The sequence below is a fragment of the Trichechus manatus genome, unplaced genomic scaffold, assembly GCF_000243295.1.
Source record: "Trichechus manatus latirostris isolate Lorelei unplaced genomic scaffold, TriManLat1.0 scaffold00002, whole genome shotgun sequence".
NCBI lineage: Eukaryota > Metazoa > Chordata > Mammalia > Sirenia > Trichechidae > Trichechus > Trichechus manatus.
Genome location: NW_004443938.1, coordinates 27,818,038 through 27,841,711, shown reverse-complemented (window position 1 = coordinate 27,841,711; position 23,674 = coordinate 27,818,038). Strand labels below are relative to the sequence as shown.

The window sequence follows — 23,674 nt, the reverse complement described above, 5'->3', positions numbered from 1 at the left end:
TTGATTTCTACTTTTATGGCTTTATGGTCAGAAAAGATGCTTTGTAATATATCGATGCTTTGGCTTCTGTTAAGACTTGATTTATGGCCTAATATGTGGTCTATTCTGGAGAATGTTCCATGTGCCTTGGAAAAGAAAGTATACTTGGCTGCTGTTTGGTAGAGTGTTTGGTACATGTCTATGAGATCAAGTTGGTTGATTGTAGCATTTAGATCTTCTGTGTCTTTGTTCAGCTTCTTTCTGGACATTCTGTCCTTCACCAAAAGTGGTGCGTTGAAATCTCCTGCTATTATTGTGGAGCTGTTTCTCTCTCTTTTCAATGCTGTTAGAGTTTGTTTTATGTATTTTGGAGCCCTGTTGTTGATTGCATAAATATTTATTATAGTTATGTCCTCCTGGTGTATTGACGCTTTAATCATTACATAGTGTCCTTCCTTATCCTTTGTGGTGGATTTTACTTTAAAGTCTATTTTGTCAGAGATTAATACTGCCATTCCTGCTATTTTTTTGAGTGTTGTTTGTTTGATATATTTTTTTTCATCCTTTGAGTTTTAGTTTCTGTCTTTAAGTCTAAGGTGTGTCTCTTGTAGGCGGCAGATAGATGGATCATGTTTTCTTATCCAATCTGCCACTCTCTGTCTCTTTATTGTTGCATTCAGTGTATTTACCTTCAGTGTAATTATTGATGGGTATGAGTTTAATGCTGTCATTTTGATGTCTTTTTTGGTGTGTTGTTCACAGTTTCTTTGTGCCACTGAATTTTCTGTGTTGAGTTGTTTTTCTTTATATATTTTCTTTTCATCTTTTTCATTGTTGTTGATTTTTATTTACTGAGTCTTTACATTTTTGTTGTTTTTTATTTTGACTTACAGGATTGTTAGTTTCCTTTGTTTTTACCTTAATATTTACCCTTATTTTTCTAAGTTTATACCATTGTTTTATTTCTTTATATTGCTTTGACGTCCTCTCCATATGAAAAATTTATGTGTACATTTTTTTAAGTCTGTCTTTTTTATTTTAATGTTGTTGTCTTTTATATTTTCACATCTGATTCCCTATTTTCAGTGTTTTAGCTTTGATTTATTTTTGTGACTTCCCTATCTGGGTTGATATCTCGTTGCTGTGTCCTGTTTTCTAGTCTTGGCTTAGTTATCTGATGTTATTTTCTAACCAGAGGACTCCCTTTATTATTTCTTGTAATTTTGGTTTGGTTTTTGACAATTCCCTAAACTTCTGTTTATCTGGAAATGCGCTAATTTCGCCGTCATATTTGAGAGAGAGTTTTGCTGTTATGTAATTCTTGGCTGGCAGTTTTTTCCTTCAGTGCTTTATGTATGTCATCCCATTGCCTTCTTGCCTACATGGTTTCTGTCGAGTTGTCCAAGCTTATTCTTATTGACTCTCCTTTGTGAATGACTTTTTGTTCATCTGTAGCTGCTGTTAAAAATCTGTCTTTATCTTTGGTTTTGGCAAGATTGATTATAATATGTCTTGGTGACTTTCTTTTGGAACTTACCTTCTGTGGGATTCAGAGAGCACCTTCGATGGATATCTTGTCATCTTTCACGAAATCAGGGAAATTTTTTGCCAAGAAATCGTCAACAATTCTCTCTGTATTTTCTGTTATTCCACCTGTTCTGGTAGTCCAATCATTCATAGGGTATTCCTCTTGATAGAATCCCATATAATTATTAGGGTTTCTTCATTTTTTTACATCCTTTTATCTGATTTTTCCTCAAATAAGTTGATGTCAAGTGCTTTATCTTCAGTCTCACTGATTCTGACTTCCATTGCCTCAATTCTGCTCCTATGACTTTCTATTTAGTTGTCTAATTTTGAAATTTTATTGTTGATCTTCTGGATTTCTGATTACTGTCTCACTATGGATTCTTGCAGCCTGTTAAATTTGTCCTTATGCTGTTCTCTAATCTTTTTAATTTCCTCTATTGCATGTTCTGCATTTTGCTTAATTTCCTTCCAATTTCTTGAAGAGTTCTATATATTAATCTTTTGTATTCTGCCTCCGGTAATTTCAAGAAATTTTCTTCCTCTGGAAAATTTTCTAGTTTCTTTATTTTGGGAGCTTGCTGAAGCCATCGTGGATTGCCTCTTTTTGTGATTTGATATTGACTTTTGTCTCGAAGCCATCAATAAGTTATTGTATTTATTTTATGTTTGCTTACTGTGTCCTAGCTTCTTGTTCTGTTTTGTTTCGATTTGCACAAATAGGTTACTGGTGTTTGCTAGCCCAGTCACCAGCACCTTTGAAGCTCCAGTGTCCTGCTGCCAGGTGGCCAGACCTGCCACTAAGTATGTAAGCCCTAGAATCTGCCCATTCCTCCTGTATGGATTCACCTCAGGTGTCCAGGTAGTCGACCACCAAGTGTGTGGTGCAGGCTCTCACCTACAGTTCTAGACTGGCATGGTTGATTGGCGTAGGCACAGGTGTCCGGCCGCAGCAGGGGGACACAGGCTGAGCAACGCAGGGGGCTGAGGCCCCCCCACAAGTGTCCAGGAAGAGAGTGCATGCCTGTTCCTTTTGAGCGCATAGATGGGTGGGTTTTGCAGCCAGACTATGAGCACCCAGTGCTGCTGGCTGTAAGGACTAGGGGACACCTATTATTCTTGGGCACCTGTCATAGGTAGCTAGGTGGCGTGGGTGGAGCCACCAGTCTTCAGGCCCCTGATGTGGTTAGGTGAAGACCCTGCTTAATGGGCAGAGCTGTGTCAGATGTCGCGAACCTGCCACTTCACAGCTGAAACAGTTTAAGTTAGACTTCAGGTATATGCCCTATTGTACTGTGTAATGCGGGCGTACGCTGTTAAAATGGGCTCGCACAAGTCTATGCAGAGGGAAAGACACTTAAAGTCTGTGGATCCCTTATCCCTGTGCCTAGGCAAAGGAGCTGTGCCTACCCTGAGTTCCTGGCTTAGGGGAACTGGAAGATTATTTTTACACCTGTTTGTTAATTTGTTCCCTCTCCAAGGCTGAGAGAATGGCTCAGGGTACGTGATGGGTCCTATTTCTGGCCCAGGTGACTCGGCAATTTCTGAAGCCTGTCCAGGACCCAGTGCAGAGCAGGGAGCAGGGGAGGTAAATGGGAGAGAAGTTTTTCCCTAAAGGGGGTGTTTTTTATCTGCGTGGTAGGCTGGACGCAAATTCTTATCTTTTGCCGATTAAGGGCTGCTTCTCACTGGTTCTGGGTGGCCGGTAGATTGTCTGCCGCTGGGTCTTTCCTGGTGCGGAAAATGCCTCTCAAGTGCCGCTGCTTGCCTGCCTCACCACTAACTCCTGAGCTGATCCGGGCTGAAGGGCTCAGGCTCTTGCCAGATCAGGTCTGGCAACTCCTCACTGCTTCTGAAACGTCTCTCCCTCCCCGTGCCACTCAGTCCAGTTCTTAAACTTTGCCTTTGATGTTCAGGGCTCCTAGATAGTTATATATAATTGATTCACTTGTTTTCTTGGGTCTTTGTTGTAAGAGGGAATACCGGAAGCATCTGACTACTCTGCCATCTTGGCCCTGCTTCCCCAGGACCCTAATTTCTAACAGCAGCATAGAGGATAATGTTGTCAGCATGTTCGTGGAGTGGCCTGAATGTAAGATCTCTTACATTTGTTTGATTATACTGTGAATTTCATCTTTTATCTTCCTTGTCCAAGCCTACCTGAATAAACTTTTCAGTAGAAAAATGTATTAATAGCTCATGGGAACTTTTTACATAGTTATATAAATTGAAATTGAGAAAGTATTCATTTTTCAGTAAGAGACAAACTGTTTAAGTTATTTTACCTACTACCTTTCATTTTATATAGGAGCGCTGGTAACACAATGGTAAGTGTTCAGCTGTTAACTGGAAGGTGGGGGGTTCAAACCCACCAGCTACTACATAGGAGAAAGATGTGGCAATCTGCTTCTGTAAAGCTTTACAGCCTTGGAAACCGTATGGGGTAGTTCAGCTGTGTCGTATAGAGTCACTTTGAGTTGGAATTGACTGATGGCAGTGGGTTTCTTTTTTAGGTTTTTCATTTTATATACTTTTAAGCAAAGAGCGCTGTGCTTCATGGGCTGATTTCTTAACTCTGAGATCCATGGAAGGGATCTTTACCTTTGGGTTTTTAACGGGAAACATAGTGTTCCTTTCTCACATGTTCTTCTTGCATATTATAGCTTCTCTCACTTATCAACTATCTCATCTGACGTTTTGCATTTATGGCAATAGAAAAAATGTATCATCCTACTATTTTGCTCATTAACAATGTATGTCTGGCAATAATGAACTCCGAGGTGCAAGGTGAGAGTGTCGCTAGCTGTGATGGTTAAGATTATGTGTCAACTTGATTGGGCCTTGATTCTCAGTGGTTTGGCAGTTGTGTAATGATGTAATTTGGCAGTTATGTAATGATGTAATTATCCTCCATTTTGTGATCTGATGTGGTTATCCTCCATTTTTGCATAATGCTAATTTTGCATAGCAGCCTGGTCTTTGGAAACTAACCATGTTGATAAGTGAGGAGAGAGTGTATAAATACTTGTCTTGGACAAAGGATTACATTTTAATAGACTGGCAATTTTGAAAATTCAATTATATAAGTGACTCTTTCTTCTTCCTTTTTAATGATTTTATGTCTTGATGTTAATTTGTCTTGGCCCAACCTTAACTAGTTGCTGTTGAGTCCATTCCAACTCATGGCGACCCTATGTGGGTCAGAGGATAACTGTGCTGCATAGGGTTTTCAGTGGCTGATTTTTTAGAAATAGAGCACCAGTCCTTTCTTCTGAGATGTCTCTGGGTGGACTTGAACTGCCAACCCTTCAGTTAGCAGTGAGCCTGTTAACTCTGTGCCACCCAGGGATTCTGGCCCAGTGTTAAAATACTCCAAATAGAGAAAAAAATTCAATATCAGAAAAAAATCCAAAAACTACTTTTGAAATACTCTATTTTTCTCACTTTAGAAATTATATTTATTATAGGTTATATTTCTTGAAAGTATTTCATTTTATTAAAGAATAAAGAGCAGATACTCCTCATTTTTTTCTCAGAACTTACCTTCTTTTTCTGAAAGTGAGAAGATTATTAGGCCCTTTGAGAGAGTTTAGGTGTCCTGATGTGATTTGTAGGTGACATTTTGTTTTGCACTGATCTTCTATTTTTTTCTTTCTATCCTAATAACTGATCAGTACCATGATTGTTTTACTTGGAATACATGAGTCTTCATCAGTGTTTCCATAGTGAGTAGAGTTGAGGCTGGAAAGAAAGTGACCTCTGTAAGTGTAATTACTTTATATTTGGCTCATTCTCTTCAAAGTGAAATGAAAAACTCACTAGGAAGACAGATACAAATAAAAGCAGTCTAAATCTGGCAAGTTTCATATTTTAGAAACATGCGAGCTCAGCTGGGTGTAGTTCAGGATGCTTGGCTCCTGATACTTTTCTCTCCCCCATCTTTTGGGGTTTTACTCCTTAAGGGAGCCTTTCTTGTTGAATGTTGGTATCTTAAATATCTCCCTCCCCACTGTATATTTTCTGTCTGCATATAATTACAAATATACCTTCTCCTTACTTATCGACTATTTCATTATCTAACATTTTGCATTTACAACAATAGTTAAAATCTATTATCTGACTATTTCACACATTAACGATGTATATCTGGCAGTAATGAATGCCGAGGTGTGAAGCAAGAGTAATACTGGCTGTGATGGATGGTTAAGGTTATGTGTCAGCTTGGGGCTGGGCCATGATTCTCAGTGATTTGGCAGTTATGTAATGGTGTAATGTGGCAGTTATGTAACGATGTAGTCATCCTCCATTTTGTGATCTGATGTGGTTATCCTCCATTTTCAAATAGTGCTGTTTTCATGTAACGACCTGGTCGTTTGGTACCTAACCATATTGATAAGTGAGGAGAGAGTGTAGGCAGATGTCTCCCTTATTCTTACCATCCTCCATCAAAGCAGACAGATACACAAACAGAGCTTTCTGTAGCCCTATTTTTTTTTAACTGCTAAGTTCTCTACCATTCCTACTTGTCCATGTTAAGGTAAAAACACACCGTTATAGGTTGAATGCTTTAAAGAAAAAAAATTACAGAAGTATTATGTATTATTTAAAAAATTAGAAAGTATAGCTAATAATAGAAAATACGAACCCCTCAGAATCTTCTAACTTAGAGATAAACAGTGGTAATGGGTTGCCTCTTGTCTTTCTAGTCTTGCCTACCAGTAACCAGTTGCTGCTAAGTTGATTCCTACTCATGGTGACCTCATGTGTGTCACAATAGAACTGTGCGCTATAGAATTATCAATGGCTGATTTTTTGGAAGTAGATTGCCAGGACTTTCTTCTGAGATGCTTCTGGTTGGACTCAAACTTCAACCTTTTGGCTAGTAGCCAATCACACTAACTATTGGCACCACCCAGGGACTCCAGTCCTACATATATACAATGTGTACATGACACACTGTATATACCCTTTAATGAACTGCTTTCCTCACTCCTTAATATATTGTAAAAATTCTTCCATGTATTTACATATTCTTCTATAATATCATCTTTAATGAAAATATGCTTTTTAAACAATCCCCATCGATAGACATTTAGAATATCCAGTTTTTTGCAGTTGTGAAGAAAGTCTTGAAGAAGAACATCCTTTTAAATATATCTAAATATTTGTGTATATCTCCATTTACTTCCTTACAGTAACTCTAGAATTTCTGGGTCAATGATTATCTAATTTTAAAAGATTTTGTGCAGATTTGACAGATTGCCAGGAAACTTGTAATAATTTACATGTCTACCATCACAACGGGAGTCCCTGGGTAGTGCAAACGTTTAACTTGTCTGTTGCTAACCCACTGCTGACCGTAAGGTTGGAGCTTCAAGTCCACTCAGAGGTGCCTAGGAAGAAAGGCCTGGTGATCTACTTCCAAAAAATCATGATTGAAAACCCTATGGAGCACAGTTCTACTCTGACACTCATGGGGCTGCTAATTGACTCTGTGGCAACTGTTTTACCATCATAAAGCCAGCTTCTTTGTTCCCTCACAGCATTATATACTAGCTACTTTTTAGTGATTAAAGTCAGATATCTTTTTTTCAGGCCTCATTTTCCTCAACTCCTGCAGTGGCTTTAACACTATTCAGTATGCTTTCCTTCTGAACATTTGAGCCTCTGGATGGTCTGTCTCCTCCGTGTGATGGCCTCTTCATATCTGCTCTGAGTCCTGTTTCCACCTGCTTGTTTGATGAGTTCACCTGTATATCCTGCTATCACCTGTGACTCATAGGTGCAAAGGTGGACATTTTTTTCCTAATCAATTTATCTTCCTTTGCTGCCCACCCCCTGCACTACCATCCGTCCTTGAAATTGCTCAAAAGCCTGATAATTTTTTTTTTTTAACTTCTCTTTCATTACCCTTAAAATAATTCAGCGGGCAAGTCCTGGCCAGCTGACCTCCAGGACTCAGTTCCACTTGCATCCATCCATCCTTTGCAATCTCATTGCTGCTCCCCTCCGGCTATCATATGGCTACATGGGCAATTATGAGACGCCTCAGACTGGCTCACGTTATTCCAGCATCCCTCCCTACTAACCCATTTTTCATGTTAATCTCACTAAAGCGTACTTCTGATCACGTCACTCTGTTGCTCAGGGGGAAAAAAATCAATTGCTTGCATTGCTTGCTCATTTAGATCTTTAGCTTGGTATTCAAACCCATTGTGGTCGAGTCAATTCCGACTCGTAGCAACCCTATAGGACAGAGTAGGACTGCCCCATAAGGTTTCCAAGGAGTGGCTGGTGGATTTGAACTGCTGAAGTTTTGGTTAGCAGCTGAGCTCTTAACCACTGTGCCACTAGGCCTCCGGTTTGGTATTCAGAGTCCTCCACAATCCAGCTGCAGCCTACCTTCCCAAAATTCAGTGGCATCGAAACACTGATCAAACACTGTCTAGCCAAACCAAACTGCTCACAGTTTTGTTTGCATGTCATGTTGTTTCATGCCTTTAGGCCTTTGCTTTAGCTGTTATCTCTTCTAAAAATGTCCTTTCCTACCCATTCTGACATGACCGAATCATATCCATTCAAGACGTCGTAAAAATGCAACTTATTCTTTGAATTCTTCCCTGATTCTTTCCTTACCCCTACCAAGAAGAAGTATTTTCCTATGAATGTGTGAATGAATCTGGATTAATATGGTACTTATAGTTGTTTATCTGTACTTTATGGGCTTATCTCATCCCGCAGGGCCATAAGCTTTTTGACAGCAAAATCTAGTTCTCTCTTGGGGCAGACCTATAGTAGGTGCTTAGTAAATTACTGTCTGGTGCTCAGTAGATGTTACTGTTTCTTTATAGTGTTTTTCTCACAATAAACTTATACCGTAACTAATTTTCATTAAACAAGTAGGAAGTACAAACCTTTAGACAATGACTGTAACAAAGGGTTGGATCTATTTCAAATTCTCATTATGTCTGTTTACTGGGCCAGAAGTCTTATACAATGACTTAAACCAATTTGGTCATGCACAACTATTAATTTTTGCTTTGTTTTTTGATGGATAATGCCAGCTTCTAGTCCTTCCACGTGGGGTGTGAGGGTTATCCATTGCCCCATAAGTCTCATTATCAGGCATTCAGACCAACGAAGGCAAGTTTCAGACCAAATCTTGCTATGCACAGGACATTCATTAAGCAATCATTATTAGCAAGCAGCCTCAAAACAGCATGCAGCATGTTTGGTGAGCACGATAAGCTGCAATTTCGCCTTTTTTTAAGGAAGTGAACATTTCCGTTGAAGTAAGTGCAACAGTATTCTAGAGCTCGCTGTCCTGTATAGTGACTGCTAAGCCCCTGAAACGTGGCTACTTTATGTCAAGATGTTCTGCAAATGTAAGATACACACCAATTTGAAAGATTTAATATGAAAAAAAGAATGTGAAATATTATTTATGATTTAAAAAATACTGAGTATGTGCAATTATATTTTGGATATATTGGGTTACATAACACATATTATTAAAATTAATTTGACCTGCTTTTTTAAATCTGACTCCTAGAAAATCTGAAGTGACATATGTGGTTCACATTGTATTTTTATTGGACAGTACTGTTTTAGAGGAAGGTTTTAGTTAACCTTATAATCAGCATCGGGTTACTAGAATCCTGTTATCCAATGACTAAACACAAGAGTCGTTTAGGGATCTAGCCTCTTAGACTCCCTAGGTTTTTATATTCTGTTTAATTAAGGGCAGTTCTGTTCTGCCCTATAGGGTCGCTGTGAGTTGGAATCGACTCTGCGGCAGTGGGTTTGGTTTTTGGGTTTGTTTCATCAAGGGTGAGGCATGTCCATAAAATATTTTGGCCAATCCATGTGCATTGAATAAGATTAAGTTCACCAGTGGGAGAATATCTCTAACATCCATTGTGCTAATTATCAAGTCACACTGAGAGGCCATTTCTCACATTCATTAAGCTAATGAGCAAAATCTCTATTGTTACCCGATGCCCATGTAGTGGTTACTTCTGGAGTGTATCCTTTCTGATTATATTATTCGGAGTCCCTGGGTGGCTCAAATGGTTACGTGTGCAGCTACTAACCAAAAGGTAAATGGTTTGAACCCAGGCAGAGGCGCTTCCGAAGAAAGTCCTCACCATCTGCTTCCGAAAGTTCACAGCCATGGACACCTTAGAGGGAAGTTCTACTCTGCACACACAGGGTCACCATGAGTCGGAATTGACTTGAAGGCAACTGGTATGTTGTTGTTAGCTGCCATTTAGTCACCCCCCCAACTCATGGAGACCTTATATGTTACAGAGTAGATCTGCTCCATAGAGTTTTCTTGGCTGTAATCTTTATGGATTATATATATATGTATATCACTATGGCAGCTGACCCTCCCTGGAGTGTTATTCTGGGCTGGGACAACTGAGAGACCCTAGAGTGGTTTGTATACGGGAATATGTATACTGCTGTGGGCATGCATAATTTTCCAGTGATTAAGGAACCTGAGGAGATACTTTTTCCAGGTTTTCCCTTCTCCACTTTACAAAAGAAAGGCATACATCTCACTTTCCCCAAATCCTACTGTGGTACATAGCTGTTAGGTAACAAACGTAGAGACAGTTTAAGAAGGCAAAACAAACAGCACTCTCTTAAGAATTATTAAAACGGGCAGTGCCTTATTTTATCAGGAGCAAGGCTTTATGCCTTTTTTCCCTCCCTCCCTCCTTCTATCTGTCTTTTAGAATGAGAATTCTGAAGTCAGATGTTCCCTTGGAGATATGTATTAACATGATTTTTAAATAGAAATCTAAAGCCAGACTTCTCTTGTCAGAAAGTAAGTCTGATTTAGCTGATTAGTTTGACAGTAAGGACTAGTTTTGCCAATTAGTTAATAGAGGAGACATTTTCTATTAATTCTAAACTAAATTGGCAGCTCATTAACACTATACTGGAAATTCCATCTTTTGTAACTATTTAAATTATGATAAATGTTAGTTATCAACTTAAAAATATGCAAGGGAATTCTTTCAAAGGGTTCATTGACAATAATGTTTGAAACCTTTGACTTAAACTAACACAAACATAATATCACACAATGTTGAAATATTTTAATGTATATTACAGATACCATACAGGAAGTTTGAAGAAAAGAAAGGAAGGATGAAAAAAAACACATGATAGAAAGAGACAGACCCAGATGGTGTTTGGATTGTTCAGTGGGACTAACCTGGGGTAACTAGGCAAACCTTATGACTGAGAATTCCAAAATGGTAGCGTAGGCCAAGACAGGTCTAGGGATAGGTATTGAAAAAGAATATTCAGGGAGGCAAGATGGATGGAGGTTTGGATGGTCAAATAATCAGGACAGGCAAAAGAAAGAGGTTGGTATTGAAAATGAAGGGGATCAAAAGAGGGGAAGAGTTACAGCCTCAGTGAATTCTCCAAATTATGGGATGTAGTACAGAAGGCTTGGTAGCTCAGTTTGGGGGGTGTTCATTCTGGTTTTTAAGGTTGTCTAGACTTTTGGAAGTGTCTAATCATGGTGAGGAGTCCCTGGTGCAAATGGTTAACACATTCAACTGCTGACCAAAAGGTTAAAGGCCTGGAGATCTGTTTCCGAAAAATCAGTCATTGAAAACCCTGTGGAGCATAGTTCTACTCTGATACATATGAGGTCACCATAAGTCAAAATCAACTTCATAACAACTGGTTTGGTAAAGCTGGAAGCCCCTTTTCTTTGATCTACTGTGTTTTTATGCAAATAGTGTGCACATTCTGTGTTTTTTTGCCAACCACTGCCACTACCCCCGTCCCCCTCCTCGGGTATTTTTGTAAGCGCACTATGCTAAATTTTTATAGCAACATATTTAAAAAAATAGCGTAACGCGCTTATGAAAACATCTCGTAGGGGTAGGGCACGGTTGGCAAAAAAATGTAGAACCCCTGTATTATTTGTGTAAAAATATGGTGCAGGTTCCTTGAGGCCTTATTGCTCCTTGGGGCTACCTTAACAGAATTGAAAGGCCAGTAGTCAAGTTTACATGGATTGTTGTGGTCTGGGTCTTTGTCTCAAGTATGTGTACAGACCCTGACACAAGGAGAACTCAGTTGAAGTACTTCTGTGGAGAGAAGTCAGACTGTAATGCCACACCTTTTGGTACTCTAAAGTTGTTGGCTTCACAGTGTTGTTCTTGGCTTCTCCTATGCTCATTTGCTGATTGTTCATTGCTCATGGCTTTTCAAAATATACATATATTTATCTGACTGTGATGACCCAGTGTCATGATTATAGAAGCTTTGGAACATTTATTGGACATATATCTCTAACTATGTACCTTTTTACTTTTTGTATGGTAGAGGTTTTCTACATCAGCTGTATAGAAAATAATTGCTGTCCTACATATGAATGCAGGGAAATGTTTGGGTACTGAAAGTGTCCTTTTCTTTCTCCTTGTATATTTTTCTATAAGTTTTTTTTTGTTTGAGAATTACCAATTCTTGTATATTTTTATTGTTTTGTCATACGGATTTATGAGGAACCTAAAAGATTCCTCTTAATATGGGAAAAGTAATAAAAGGATAAGGAGTCCTGGTGGCACAGTGGTTTAAGTGATCAACTGCTAACTGAAAGATCGGCAGTTCGAAACCCTCAGTGGCTCAGTGGAAGAAAGATGTGGCAGTCTGCTTCCACGGGGATTTACAGCCTTAGAAACCCTGTGGGGTTGCCATGAGTTGGAATCAACTCGATGGCAGTGGGTTTGGTTTTAGTTTTATAATAAAGCAGAAATAAATAATGAAAATGAGAAAAATATTACTTGACTATTTACACTCTTGAAAGAAGATGTCGTTGTGGCTATTTTGGCAAGTAGAACTTGTCATGACAAAGTCTGAATGTCAGATCACTGGAATGTGTTTTCACATTTAAAAATTTTTTTCCATTTCATTTGCATGAGTTTTCATACATCTTAGAGAAATATGTTTACGAAGCAGTCACTCTTTCTTGAGATTTCTGTAAACAGTTTGCAGAACACGGTAGATGTTATTTAATAAGAATAAAATTAAAGTGAACAATCTAATTTTATAAGAATTTTCTTTCATAAGTTTAGCCTTTTGTTAATTCCTGAGAAATTAGTTTTCTATTGGCTTTTCATGACAGACCCATCATCTGTGTGACTCATCCAGCTTCTCAATAACCCCTCTTTGTTCTATGACATTTCCAGTAATTTAAAAAATCTTTCATTTGCAAGACAAAAAATTCAAAATGAAGTGTTTGTAAGGTTTACAATTTTTATAAATTGAGTCTTTGTTCTTTTACATTGGCGACACATATAATATGGTTGATATTTAAGTTAAGAGTTTTTCCAAAAAAAAATTTCTGGAGACAAGGTTTTAAATAATGCCAGATGTCTGTCAGTCTTCTAGACAATCTTCCAGGTGAAGTGCAGCAGCTGCAGAAAGTGAGAGTAGGTAAACATGACCTCCTCTATTCCTATTCATTGTTTAAAAACCTTGAGGAGCTCATCAAGAAGAAACAGGTAAAAGGTAAATAAACTGTAAAAGCAGAAGTTGGTCAGGAATTAATGGTTTCATCTAATTTTGAAAATAATTCTTCTGGGAATAAATTAATCACTTTATAATATTGCATACGTTAAATGCAGAAGAGCTATCTCTCAACTCCAAGTACTTCAGAGTGACATGCTGTAGAACTCGGACTATTTGAGAAAGTCTTCAGGATGTCGGAAAGTTTGGGCGTTTTGCTTGTTGGTCTTTTCATTTTCAAAAGGCAGTCTTGACAGGGGGAGGAGTATTGCATAAGGAGATACAGATTCTGATTTAATTTATGGCACCAACTAACTGTGTGCCCTGAGATAAGTCTTGGACATGTCTGGTCTCAATTTGTTAAGTGTGAAAGGAGGGAATTGGCTCAGATACCCTTTAACGTATCCTCCTGCTGAAATATTCTGTGATTCTGTCTTGGTAAGGTGGGTCGTCTTGTGGCTTAGGTTGAGTCTCTGCTGGAACAAACACGTTCCTCCAACGATGAAAATGATGTCAGTTCTACATACAGTCTAGATGGGGCTGTGGATATTCTGGAACTTAAGGGCTCAGAATTGCCATGAGTTTCGGGGCAGAGTGGATGGTTCATGCTAGCAGAGCATGCATTTGCCTAAAGACTTTTTTTTTTTTTTAAAATCTATATGTTCTTAGAACATTTATTGGGTATATATTTCTAACTCTGCACCTTTTTTTCTTTTTTAGGAGAGCAAACGTTTTCATGATTGAAATCTTTCTGAAGTTTGGATTATTTTAGAATTATTGTTTTGACATCATGATGTTACAGTCTTCTGTGTTTTCTTGTAGATATCCAATTAGGTTTTATCCAGTATGCCTCTTCTTGTCAGGACTCAAATCTATGCCTGAATAAAGAGGGTGTTGATTACCTTTTTCTGTCTACAATGGCCTTCTTTCCTGTCTTTGCGTGAGTCAAGACTTCATCTGTCTTTCAAGATATGATTTCAAATGCCCTTTTCTCCATGAGACTCCCTTTGCCTTCCTCTTGCTATTTGTCAGTGCGTTGAGCACAGACTTCAGGGGTCAGGAAGCCCTAGTTCTGTTTGTGGCTCTGCAACATCCTAGGTGGGTAACTCTGGACAATTTATTTAATTCTGCCTCTGGGCTGTTCCTTTCTCATTTGACAGGTGGAGTTCTTTTCTTCTTACTTGTCACTTCATCTCCACTTCTCCTAAAGTGACCAATAACTTCTATCTCCCTTTTTACACAGAATGATGCAGAAATTAATTTGAAGTATAGGAATTTTTTTGGGGGAGTGGTGCTGGTGGTATCAGCTTTATTGAGATATAATTTTCATATCATACAATTCACCCATTTAAAGTGTATAATTCAATAGCTTTTAGTGTATTCATAGAGTTGTGCAACTATCACCACAATCAATTTTAGAACATTTTCATTATCCCAGATAGAAACTCTATACCCTTTAGCTATTACCCCCCCCCATACACCATTGCTAAGCAACTACTAATCTATTTTATGTCTCTGTAGATTTGCTGTTTCTGGACATTTCATATAAATGGAACCATAAAATACGTGATCTTTTGTGACTGGCTTCTTTCAGTTAGCATGTTTTCAAGGTTCATGCATGGTGTAGCATGTATCAGTGCTTCATTTCTTTTTATGGACAAGTAATATTCCATTGTATGGATGTATACCACAGTTTATTTATCCATTGATCAGTTGATGGACATTTGGGTTGTTTCCACTTCTTGGCCGTTATGAATAATGCTGCTCTGAACATTCTTGGATACGTTTTTATGTAGATATGTTTCCTTTCTCTTGGGTATATATCTAGGAGTGGAATTGTTGGGCCAAATGGTGAGTATGTTTAACTTTTTGAGAAACTGCCAGACTGTTTTCCAAAATGATTGCATCTTTTTACATTTTCATGAGCATTGTATGACCTTTTCAATTTTTCCACAATTTGACAATGCTTGTTATCTGACTTTTCGATTATAGCCATCCTACTTGGTGTGAAGTGGTATCTCATTGTGGTTTTGATTTGCATTTACTTGATGACTAATGATGCTGAGCATCTTTTCATGTGCTTGTTGGCCATTTGTATCTCTTCTTTGAAGAAATGTCTACTCAGACCCTTTGACCATTTTGAAATTGGGTTATTTGTCTTATTGTTGAATTGTAAGAGTTCCTTATACAGTTTAGGTACGAATCCCTTACATGTATGATCAGCAAATATTTTTTCTCATTTTGTGGGTTGACTTTTTGCTTTCTTGATAGTGTCCTTTAAAGCACAAAAGTTTTTAATTTTGTTGAAGTCTAGTTTATCTTTTATTTTTTCCCTAGTTCTTGCTTGTGTTTTTCATGTTGTATTTAAGCAGCTTTTGCCAAATTCAAGATTATGAAGAATTACCCTTATATTTTAAGTTTTATAGTTTTGGCTCTTACACTTCGATATATTTTAAGTTAACTTTTGTATATGGTGTGAGGTAAGAGTCTAGCTTTATTCTAACGCATATGGATATCAAGGTGTCCCAGCACCATTTGTTGAAAAGAGTGTTTTTTCCACACTGAATGTTCTTCCACATTGAATATTTACTTATCGAAAATCGATAGACCATAGATAGATGGGTTTATTTCTGGACTCTCTGTTCCATTGATCTTTGTATCTTTCATTATGTCAGTACTACGTTATCTTGATTACTGTTGCTTTATAGTATGTTTTGAAATACATGTAAGTGTGAGTCCTCCACTTTTGTTCTTTTTCAAGATTGTTTTAGCTATTTTCATTCCCTTGAGTTTACATATGAATTTTAGGATCAGCTTGTCAGTTTCTACAAAGAAGCCAGTGGGACTCCCATAGGGATTTTTTTCAATCTGTAGATTATTTTGGGAAGTATTATCATTTTAATAATATTAGGTCTTCCAATCCATGAGCATTTGTTTACTTTCCATTTCTTTATATCGTTTTAATTTTTTTGAACACTGTTTTGTAGTTCCAGAGTATAAATATTGCACTTCTTTTGCTAAATTTATTCCTAAGCATTTTATTCTTTTTGATATTATTATAAATGGAATTTTCTTAACATCATTTCAGATTGTTCATTGCAAGTGTATAGAAATTCAATTGATTTTTATATATTGATTTTGTATCCTGCAGGCTTGCTGAACTTGTCTATTAGTTCTAATAGTTTTTTCATGGATTCCTTAGAATTTTTTAGATACAAGAGCATGTCATCTGCAAATAGAGAGAGTTTAATTTTTCCTTTTCAATCTGGATGCTTTTTATTTCATTTTCTTTCTTAAGTGCATTTTTAAGCATTAAAGCTTAAATATACTTCAAAGTATAAGAGCTAAAAACTTATAAAATATTATTTGAAAATGTTCATTATCTAAATTTCCTGTATGCCTAGGTAGTTTTGACAATTTCGAAAAGTACATTTTAATTTTAAGTTTTTTTTTAGGTCCTCCGAGGGTGGCAGGCTGACTAAAATAAACTCAGGATGGCTTGAGAGCAGCCTGTCTCTTTTTGGCTCTATTTCTTTATAATATTTTATACATTGTTATGTTAATTTTTATGTATTTTAATATGATATTTCAATAATACTGTTTGAATAAATGAATCGGTGCTATTCATTGATCAAAAAATTAGGTATGAGGAAACAAGAGAGAAGAATGACATGACTAAGTCTTAGTAGGAGTTTTATTTGGGAGGTGATGCATGGACCTACCGGGCCCAGAAAGAGAAGTGAATACAGTCTGAATTACTTTCATTGCTTCTGAAATAATCTTTTTTGCCAATGAAAAACTGGCTTTCCAGGGTGTGCTGAATTTTATGTTTGTAGAAGAGGCTTTAATAAAGTCAACCTAACTTTTAAATCATCCAACATTTCTTTTTTGGCTTAAAGTCTAGCAACTTCTTTTCTGAATAGCTAGGTTTTATGGAACTCGTATTAGCTTAGTGCCAGCCAATCGGATACTCTTAAATTGCTTCGAAAGCTGTACTAGAGGATAATACTTTCTCTCTAATAGTAATAGAGTTTTAATGGTTGTCTGCCTGTTCCTAAGACATGTGTGTTTTCATAGAGGAAAAAAAGATCCCTAATTTCTCTGCCACATTTCCAGTTCAGGATTTAAATTGAGACTTGTTGGTAAATTTTGCTAAAAGAATTCTCGATATGTATGTGAGTTAGTGAAGTGAAAATGTTTCAAATCACTTTCCTTGAAGAATTATCGAACAGCGTGGTTGATGTTTTTTGCTTCACTCCTCTTATCTGCCACAGAAATAAAATGCGAGGCTAGGCAGCAATGAAGGCCTGTGGATCTGTGTGAGCATGTCAAAAGCATTTTAAGAAAAGCAAGATATTTAGAGGAAGAATTTGGAAAATCATCCTTAAGGGATTTAACACATTTTTCTTCTCCTAATTCAGTCCCGTGTTCGTGCCCCTGATGGAGAAAGGTCATTATCGGATAAGATTTGCTAAGCCAGCAAGGCTTCAAGAAACTAAATGTCTTTCTAAAAACCAAATCTAAAGGAAACACTTGTTTAAATTTAGAAAACTGAATAAATTTAGAGAAGGTGGGCTTACAGTGTAATTATACTCACTCATTTAATATATATGTAAATAATCTAGTAATCTGTAAATCTATGTTTATACATATATATTTTTATTTTGGAGAAATTAAAATGACTAATTGGCTTGCTCATGGAAATTTGAAATAATTTTAGACTGGTCGAAGTTCTGTATACATTTGTAAAAGGGCCACTGCTTTAGCAGGGTAGCATGTTAGAGTTTTAGTTGTCCTCGTACCGCTTTGCTAGCATATTTTCACCTCCCTGATAGAGAGACTTGGGCAGTTCTACATCAGTAAGTGTTCCAAAATTTGTTGCATTTTTAATCTCATAATTGAAAAGCCTCCGGCTAATTCCTTTTCTTTTGCTGAATTCCTGTGTGGTGGAAGATAAAAGGTGTGTGTGTCTAAAAAAAGGGTAATAAGAACTATTTCAGTCTTAACTGAAATGTGAACCCATTTGTTTCTCTCTAGTTTTATCAGGAAAATGAATACACAGCAGTGTTTATAAATCTTGGAGTTTTTTTTTTTTTTTAATCTTAGAGTATATTTAAAATATTTGGATGGTAGACAGCTTATCTTTTGCAAGCAAATAGTTTATTTCATATCAGTTACTTCGACTCATATTCAGACTTTGATTGGAGTCAAAGATTAAAGACTATTGTACAAACATTACCTTATTAAGTTTTATAAACATCTCAGTGTGGGGTGGAAATCTATTTTTAAAATTTGATTTTATTGTATATTTGATAAAATTTAAAAATCTTGTTTATCATTTGATAAGGTGATAGACACTCATGTCTTTGTCTCCTCTATCTGGAGGGGATAGCGTCATGGATTGAGTTGTGTCCCCCCAAAATATATGTCAGCTTGGCTGGGTCATGATTCCCAGTGTTGTATGATTGTGTAATCTGATGTGATTTCCTTATGTGTTGTAAATTCTATCACTATGATGAGATTATATGTGATCTTCTTATGTGTTGTAAATTCTGTCACTGTGATGAGGTTATACTGATGAGGTTGACAGGATTAAATAGTGTCTTGAGATATAAAAGAGAGAAGCGAGCAGAGACATGTGGGAACCTCATACCAGGAGCAGAGCGTGTCCTTTGGACCTGAGGTTCCTGTTCTGAGATGCTCCCAGACTAAGGAAAGACTGATGCATCACAAGGACCTTTCTCCAGAGCCAACAGAGGGAGAAAGCTCTCCTGGAGCTGATGGCCTGACTTTGGATTTGTAGCCTACTGGGCTGTGAGAGAATAAACTTCTCTTTGTAAAGCCATCCACTCGTGGTGTCTCTGTTAGAGCAACACTGGATGACTGAGACAGATAGTATTAAATACTTTAATATGTTTTTGAAAATAAGAAAGTTAAAACTTCTGAAAAGAGGTTAAGAGAGAATAAAATGTAATAATATTTCTCTCTTAGAATTTCCCCCGTATTTATGGTAAAAAATTCTTAAATTGTATGAATACTGTAAAGTAAGACAATGACTTTTACATATTTTTGTTAATAGGGTTAGGAAATAAATATGGTAAAGTTTACAAAAGTAAATTGTAGATTTATTTAAAGGAAGTGGGACAAATAATTGGATATTCCAAGTGTCCCCTGCCCTGATAGCTAATATTAAATTCCTTTTTGATAAGCCTGGTATAGCGCCCTCTGCAAGTTCACATGTGCAGCAGCCTTATATTATGAGTGTATTTCCGGTTTGTCCCTCTCGGGTATCATGGGCAAGGCTAGGACATTGAGTGTGTATAATTAAGTCCTCTTGGATCATAAAAGACTTGTGTGTGGCATTGATTGGAACCCTGAAATAGGGGCTGATGCTGCCTACATTGTCCTTTCTGGAGGAAAGGTCACCTCTCAGCACAATTAACATCAAGAAGTTTCTTGGAGAGCGGTTTTGTTTTTTTATACCAATTACTCCTTTTGTGACTTGGAGCCAGTCTCCAGTTACCTTTATAGATCTGTAAAACTCTTTTCTGGAGCTGCTGTGATGTTTATTCCACGAATGACCTTTTCATTACAAACTCTCCTTCTGGAGGGGAGTAAGGACCAGACTGTTTTGCTAGTTTTAATAGAGAATTGGGGAGTGGTCAAGAGGGTATGACTGGAAAGTTTTCTTCCCTTTATAAGCTGTCCGTAGTCTCCTGTTGCGTTCTGTAATAACAGAAAGGGTATAAAATATATATATATATACACACACACATATATATGTCTGCCTTGTTTAATACACTATAGTAATAATTTAACAGTAACAAGGGTTAAATACCATCTCTTAGCCAAGTGTTTGTCACTTATATTCACTAATCCTCACATAACCCTTGCAAGCTAGGTATAAATAGCCTGTGATACAGGTGAGAGATATGAGGCTGAGAGATGGTCTAGTGACTATTCTGAGATCACACAGTAAGTGGATTGGGATACAGTAGTCTTTGGATCTAAAGCCCTTTGCTCTTTCTATTACACAACAAGGCCTCCTCATATCTACTAATAAATCTTTTTGTCTTCAAGAAATCTTTTAAAGGTCATTTTTCATTTGTCGTGGCTGAGAAAATGAACTTGTAATCTAAATCAATCTGTTGATTTTTCTATACTCCTTTGCGTTCTTTCTTTGTAAAATGTATAGATGGTTTTTATAGCTTGAGATCATAAAATTCTTCAGCAGGGATGGATTACCCAATAAGTAAGATACACAAGGGCTTAATTGTGCTTACTTACTAATCTATAGTGCACAGTTTCTCCTGTTTTTGTAGTGCACAATTTCACATGGGTTTCACCACATCTCTGATTGGTGAAAACAGGTGAATTGTGCACTAGAGAATAGTAAGTAAGCAGAATGAAACCCGTGCATACCTTGCTTACTGTAAGCCGGTGCGTACCGTGCTTTCTGGTTAATCTGCCCCTGAATCCTTGTCATGTCAGTCTTACTACAGGAAAATAGGCTGCAGAATTAACTATAAACCTTATACTACTTTCTGTTCTGGGGGTGTAGGACCTGTGTGAAAAGGAGGCAAATCGTGAATTCCTTAGTTTTTGTTGGATCACTTCATTGTGTTTCGAGCACGCTAAAATTTTTATCATGCTGAAAATTTACTCAAAACCACAAAATGCAGCAAAGAGTGTAATATTTACAAAGTAAGGTCATTTTAAAAATAAGCCAAAGCCTTTGCCGTTGAATCAGTTACGACTCACAGTGACTCTATAGGATAGAGTAGAACTTCCCCATAGAGTTTCCAAGGAGCTGCTGGTGGATTCAAACTGCTGACCTTTTGGTTAACAGCCGATCGCATGACCACTGCACCACCAGGGCTCCAAGGTCCTATTACTATCCCACAAACCCGGGTGGTAGTAAGTGGCAGCAATATGCTGGTGCGGTGCAAAGAGCCAGGTTCTTGGGAAAGGTGCCTGAGCCTCCATCAGCTCTAGCCATTAGCAGGCTCCAGAAATGAAGAACTCTTCAGTCATCACACTTTTCATTAGCGGTGGATCATTGTACCTCATGAGCTCTACTAATAGGACTGTTTTAAACACCCCAGGATGGAGATAATCTTATATAATACCCTTACTAAAGGTACAAACTCTCATACTTTTCTCTCTCCTTTTCCCTCACTACAGATGAACACAATGACGTACAGAAGAAGACCTTTACCAAATGGATAAATGCTCGATTTTCGAAGGTAACTGGGACTTTCAAAATCCTTAAAATGACTCAAATGCCTCATTCTGACTCTTGAGTTCGGTGGAAGTGCAGTGAATTTTCCCCATGGAAGGTTACCTAACAGAAATCTTTTGAGTATGCAGATACATCTTATGCATCGTCTGTTTTCTTCTAAAATATATTTAAATGGAAATACTGGTGTTCATGTAGTCAGCTCATGTGATGCTCTTTGGTTTGAGCTGACATTCTCCAGATACCTAACCTAATGGTTTGCTGGTTTTGACTCCGTGAATCCGGGGTTTTAGGAAATGAATACATCAGTTGGAAAATTTTCTTTGTGTTCACTTAGTTAAAAAAGATCACGATTTAATTTTGCCTAGTTAAAACCAAATTATTATCATTCATGCAGACTTTCTATCCTGTGCAAAAATACTGAGGATGTTTCATTCTTGTGGATGTGGCTAATAATGCTTACCTGCCTTATGATTTCTTTTCGTGTGTATTTGCTTATTTTTTCCCCAAAGATCTGTTCTTTCTCAGCATGTCTAGCCATTCGGACCATAATCAACATTTTGATTAATAAATTTTTTAGTGGCAGAGGATGCTGAAGAGAAGAATTGGCAGTGCTGTTTTCAAACTTGTTCTAATATGACTGTCAGTTGGTTATGGCTATTGAAGTTGTAATTTTGCCCACTACCATTGGATCGGGAGGTACTTTTCAGGTTAATGATTATAAACCAATTGCTGTCGAGTCATTTCTGACTCATGGTGACCCCGTGTGTGTCAGTGTAGAAGTGTGCTCCATGCGGTTTTCAATGGCTGGTTTTTGGAAGTAGATCACTAAGTCTTTCTTCTCAGGTGCCTCTTGGTGGATTTGAACTTCCAGCCTTTTGGTTAGTAGCCATGCATGTTAATCACTTGCACCACCCAGGGACTCCCTCTAATGGATTACAGGACTATACTGTAGCAAGATGAAAAATAGAGGTTTCTCAGAGAAACACCCTGGTGGTCTTTTAAGAAAGCTATTTTAATTATGAGTTATTTTTCAAAATTTTCTACTTGAGGTGCAAAAGTCCAAAAAATAAGGCTAATCTTTCTTTGAGTTAAAAAACGAGGCTGTTTTAGGATGACTTTGAGTAACAGCACCGTTTAAAAATTGTTGTAATCCCAGTATTTCTAGTTGATTATTTGATTGCAGTGTTTTCTTAGTTTTTGCCACGGGATATTTTATCTTGCTTCTGAGAGTACAAGGAATGTGAAAACTGACTTTGACAGAAGGGTCACAAGGTAATACTTGCCTAATTGGTGGTATATTTAAGATTGTTCCAAAGCAGATGAAGCCCTTTTCTGATGAAATTTTAATTTGTTCTGTTCTAGAGGTACGGGTAACAGCTGCGTTTTGGACTTGACATTATTCAAAACATTTAAAGTATTCATCTGCATGTGACTATATTTTGGGCAACATAGTTTAAGCACCTGGGAGAGTGTGGATATGAGGTGCTTTATCCCAGTGGCCTCAGAAGTGCTCATATGTGTAAAATTATCCATCCCAGTTGTTACTGGGGATGTCTTAGGGTTCTCTAGGGAAACAGAACCAACGAGATACATATATATATTTCATGAGTTTGGTTCATGAGATTGTGGGGGCTGGTAAGTCCAAAATGTACAGGCTAGGTGGCAGGCAGGACACTCCTGCAGGCTTGAGTCCCAAGATCTGTAGGTCAGGCAACAGAAAGAATGCAGAAGGAAGACAGCGAATTCTGCCAAAATGTCTATTTATAGTCTATAGGCAGAACACACCCTTAAGAAACTCCCTTTTCAAGTGATTCATTGAGTGCATTACATTGCATTATATTATGGCAGGTCATGACATTACATTGTGGAACAACAACTAGACTAGTGTTTGGCCAAACCAGTGGGAACCACAGCCTAGCCAAGCTGACACATAAAATTAACCGTCATAGGGGATAACGCGGTCATTCTCTATCTAGCGAGAACAAGTTAAGCATACTTAGTTTTTAGCAGCTAAGTTTAGCCACTGGGAAGGATTGCGTTTGAACTGACATTGAAGAGCAATTTGAGAGTATCGTAGCCTTGGTAAACCTAAATTAAGGATCATTTGAAACTGGATAAATTACTTTTGTACCTGATGGTGAGAATAGAGAGAAGTAGACAGCACAAAAGGTTATGGAGAGGGTGTGTGTAGAAGAAGAGATGACAATTGGGAAAGAATAACTGGAAATGTTTAACCTTATGAGTATTGCCATGAATTTGGTTCAGATAAGACATCACCTTGACAGAACATTCTAGACTGTTGAACTGGAGCGTCACCCAGTAGAGCTGCTTTATTTCGAGATCTAGAGCTGTTATTGACACATTCAAGGTTAGGAGCAGAGCCTCACC

The 23,674-nt window shown here is 37.6% G+C and overlaps 1 protein-coding gene across 10 annotated transcripts in view; it reads left to right on the top strand.

Moving 5' to 3' along the window:
• The window catches only part of UTRN (utrophin), a 627,344-nt gene that overhangs the window by 117,283 nt on the left and 486,387 nt on the right, over positions 1 to 23,674 (top strand). For 8 of the 10 annotated variants that reach the window (XM_023729352.1, XM_023729345.1, XM_004368852.2 and 5 more), the window contains one exon: positions 21,229 to 21,290. In XM_023729352.1, coding sequence (XP_023585120.1) covers positions 21,229 to 21,290 — 62 coding nt within the window. Of the gene's footprint in view, positions 1 to 9,624; positions 9,754 to 21,228; positions 21,291 to 23,674 lie in introns of all 10 variants that reach the window. The other 2 variants (XM_023729384.1, XM_023729378.1) reach the window with 1 other exon arrangement.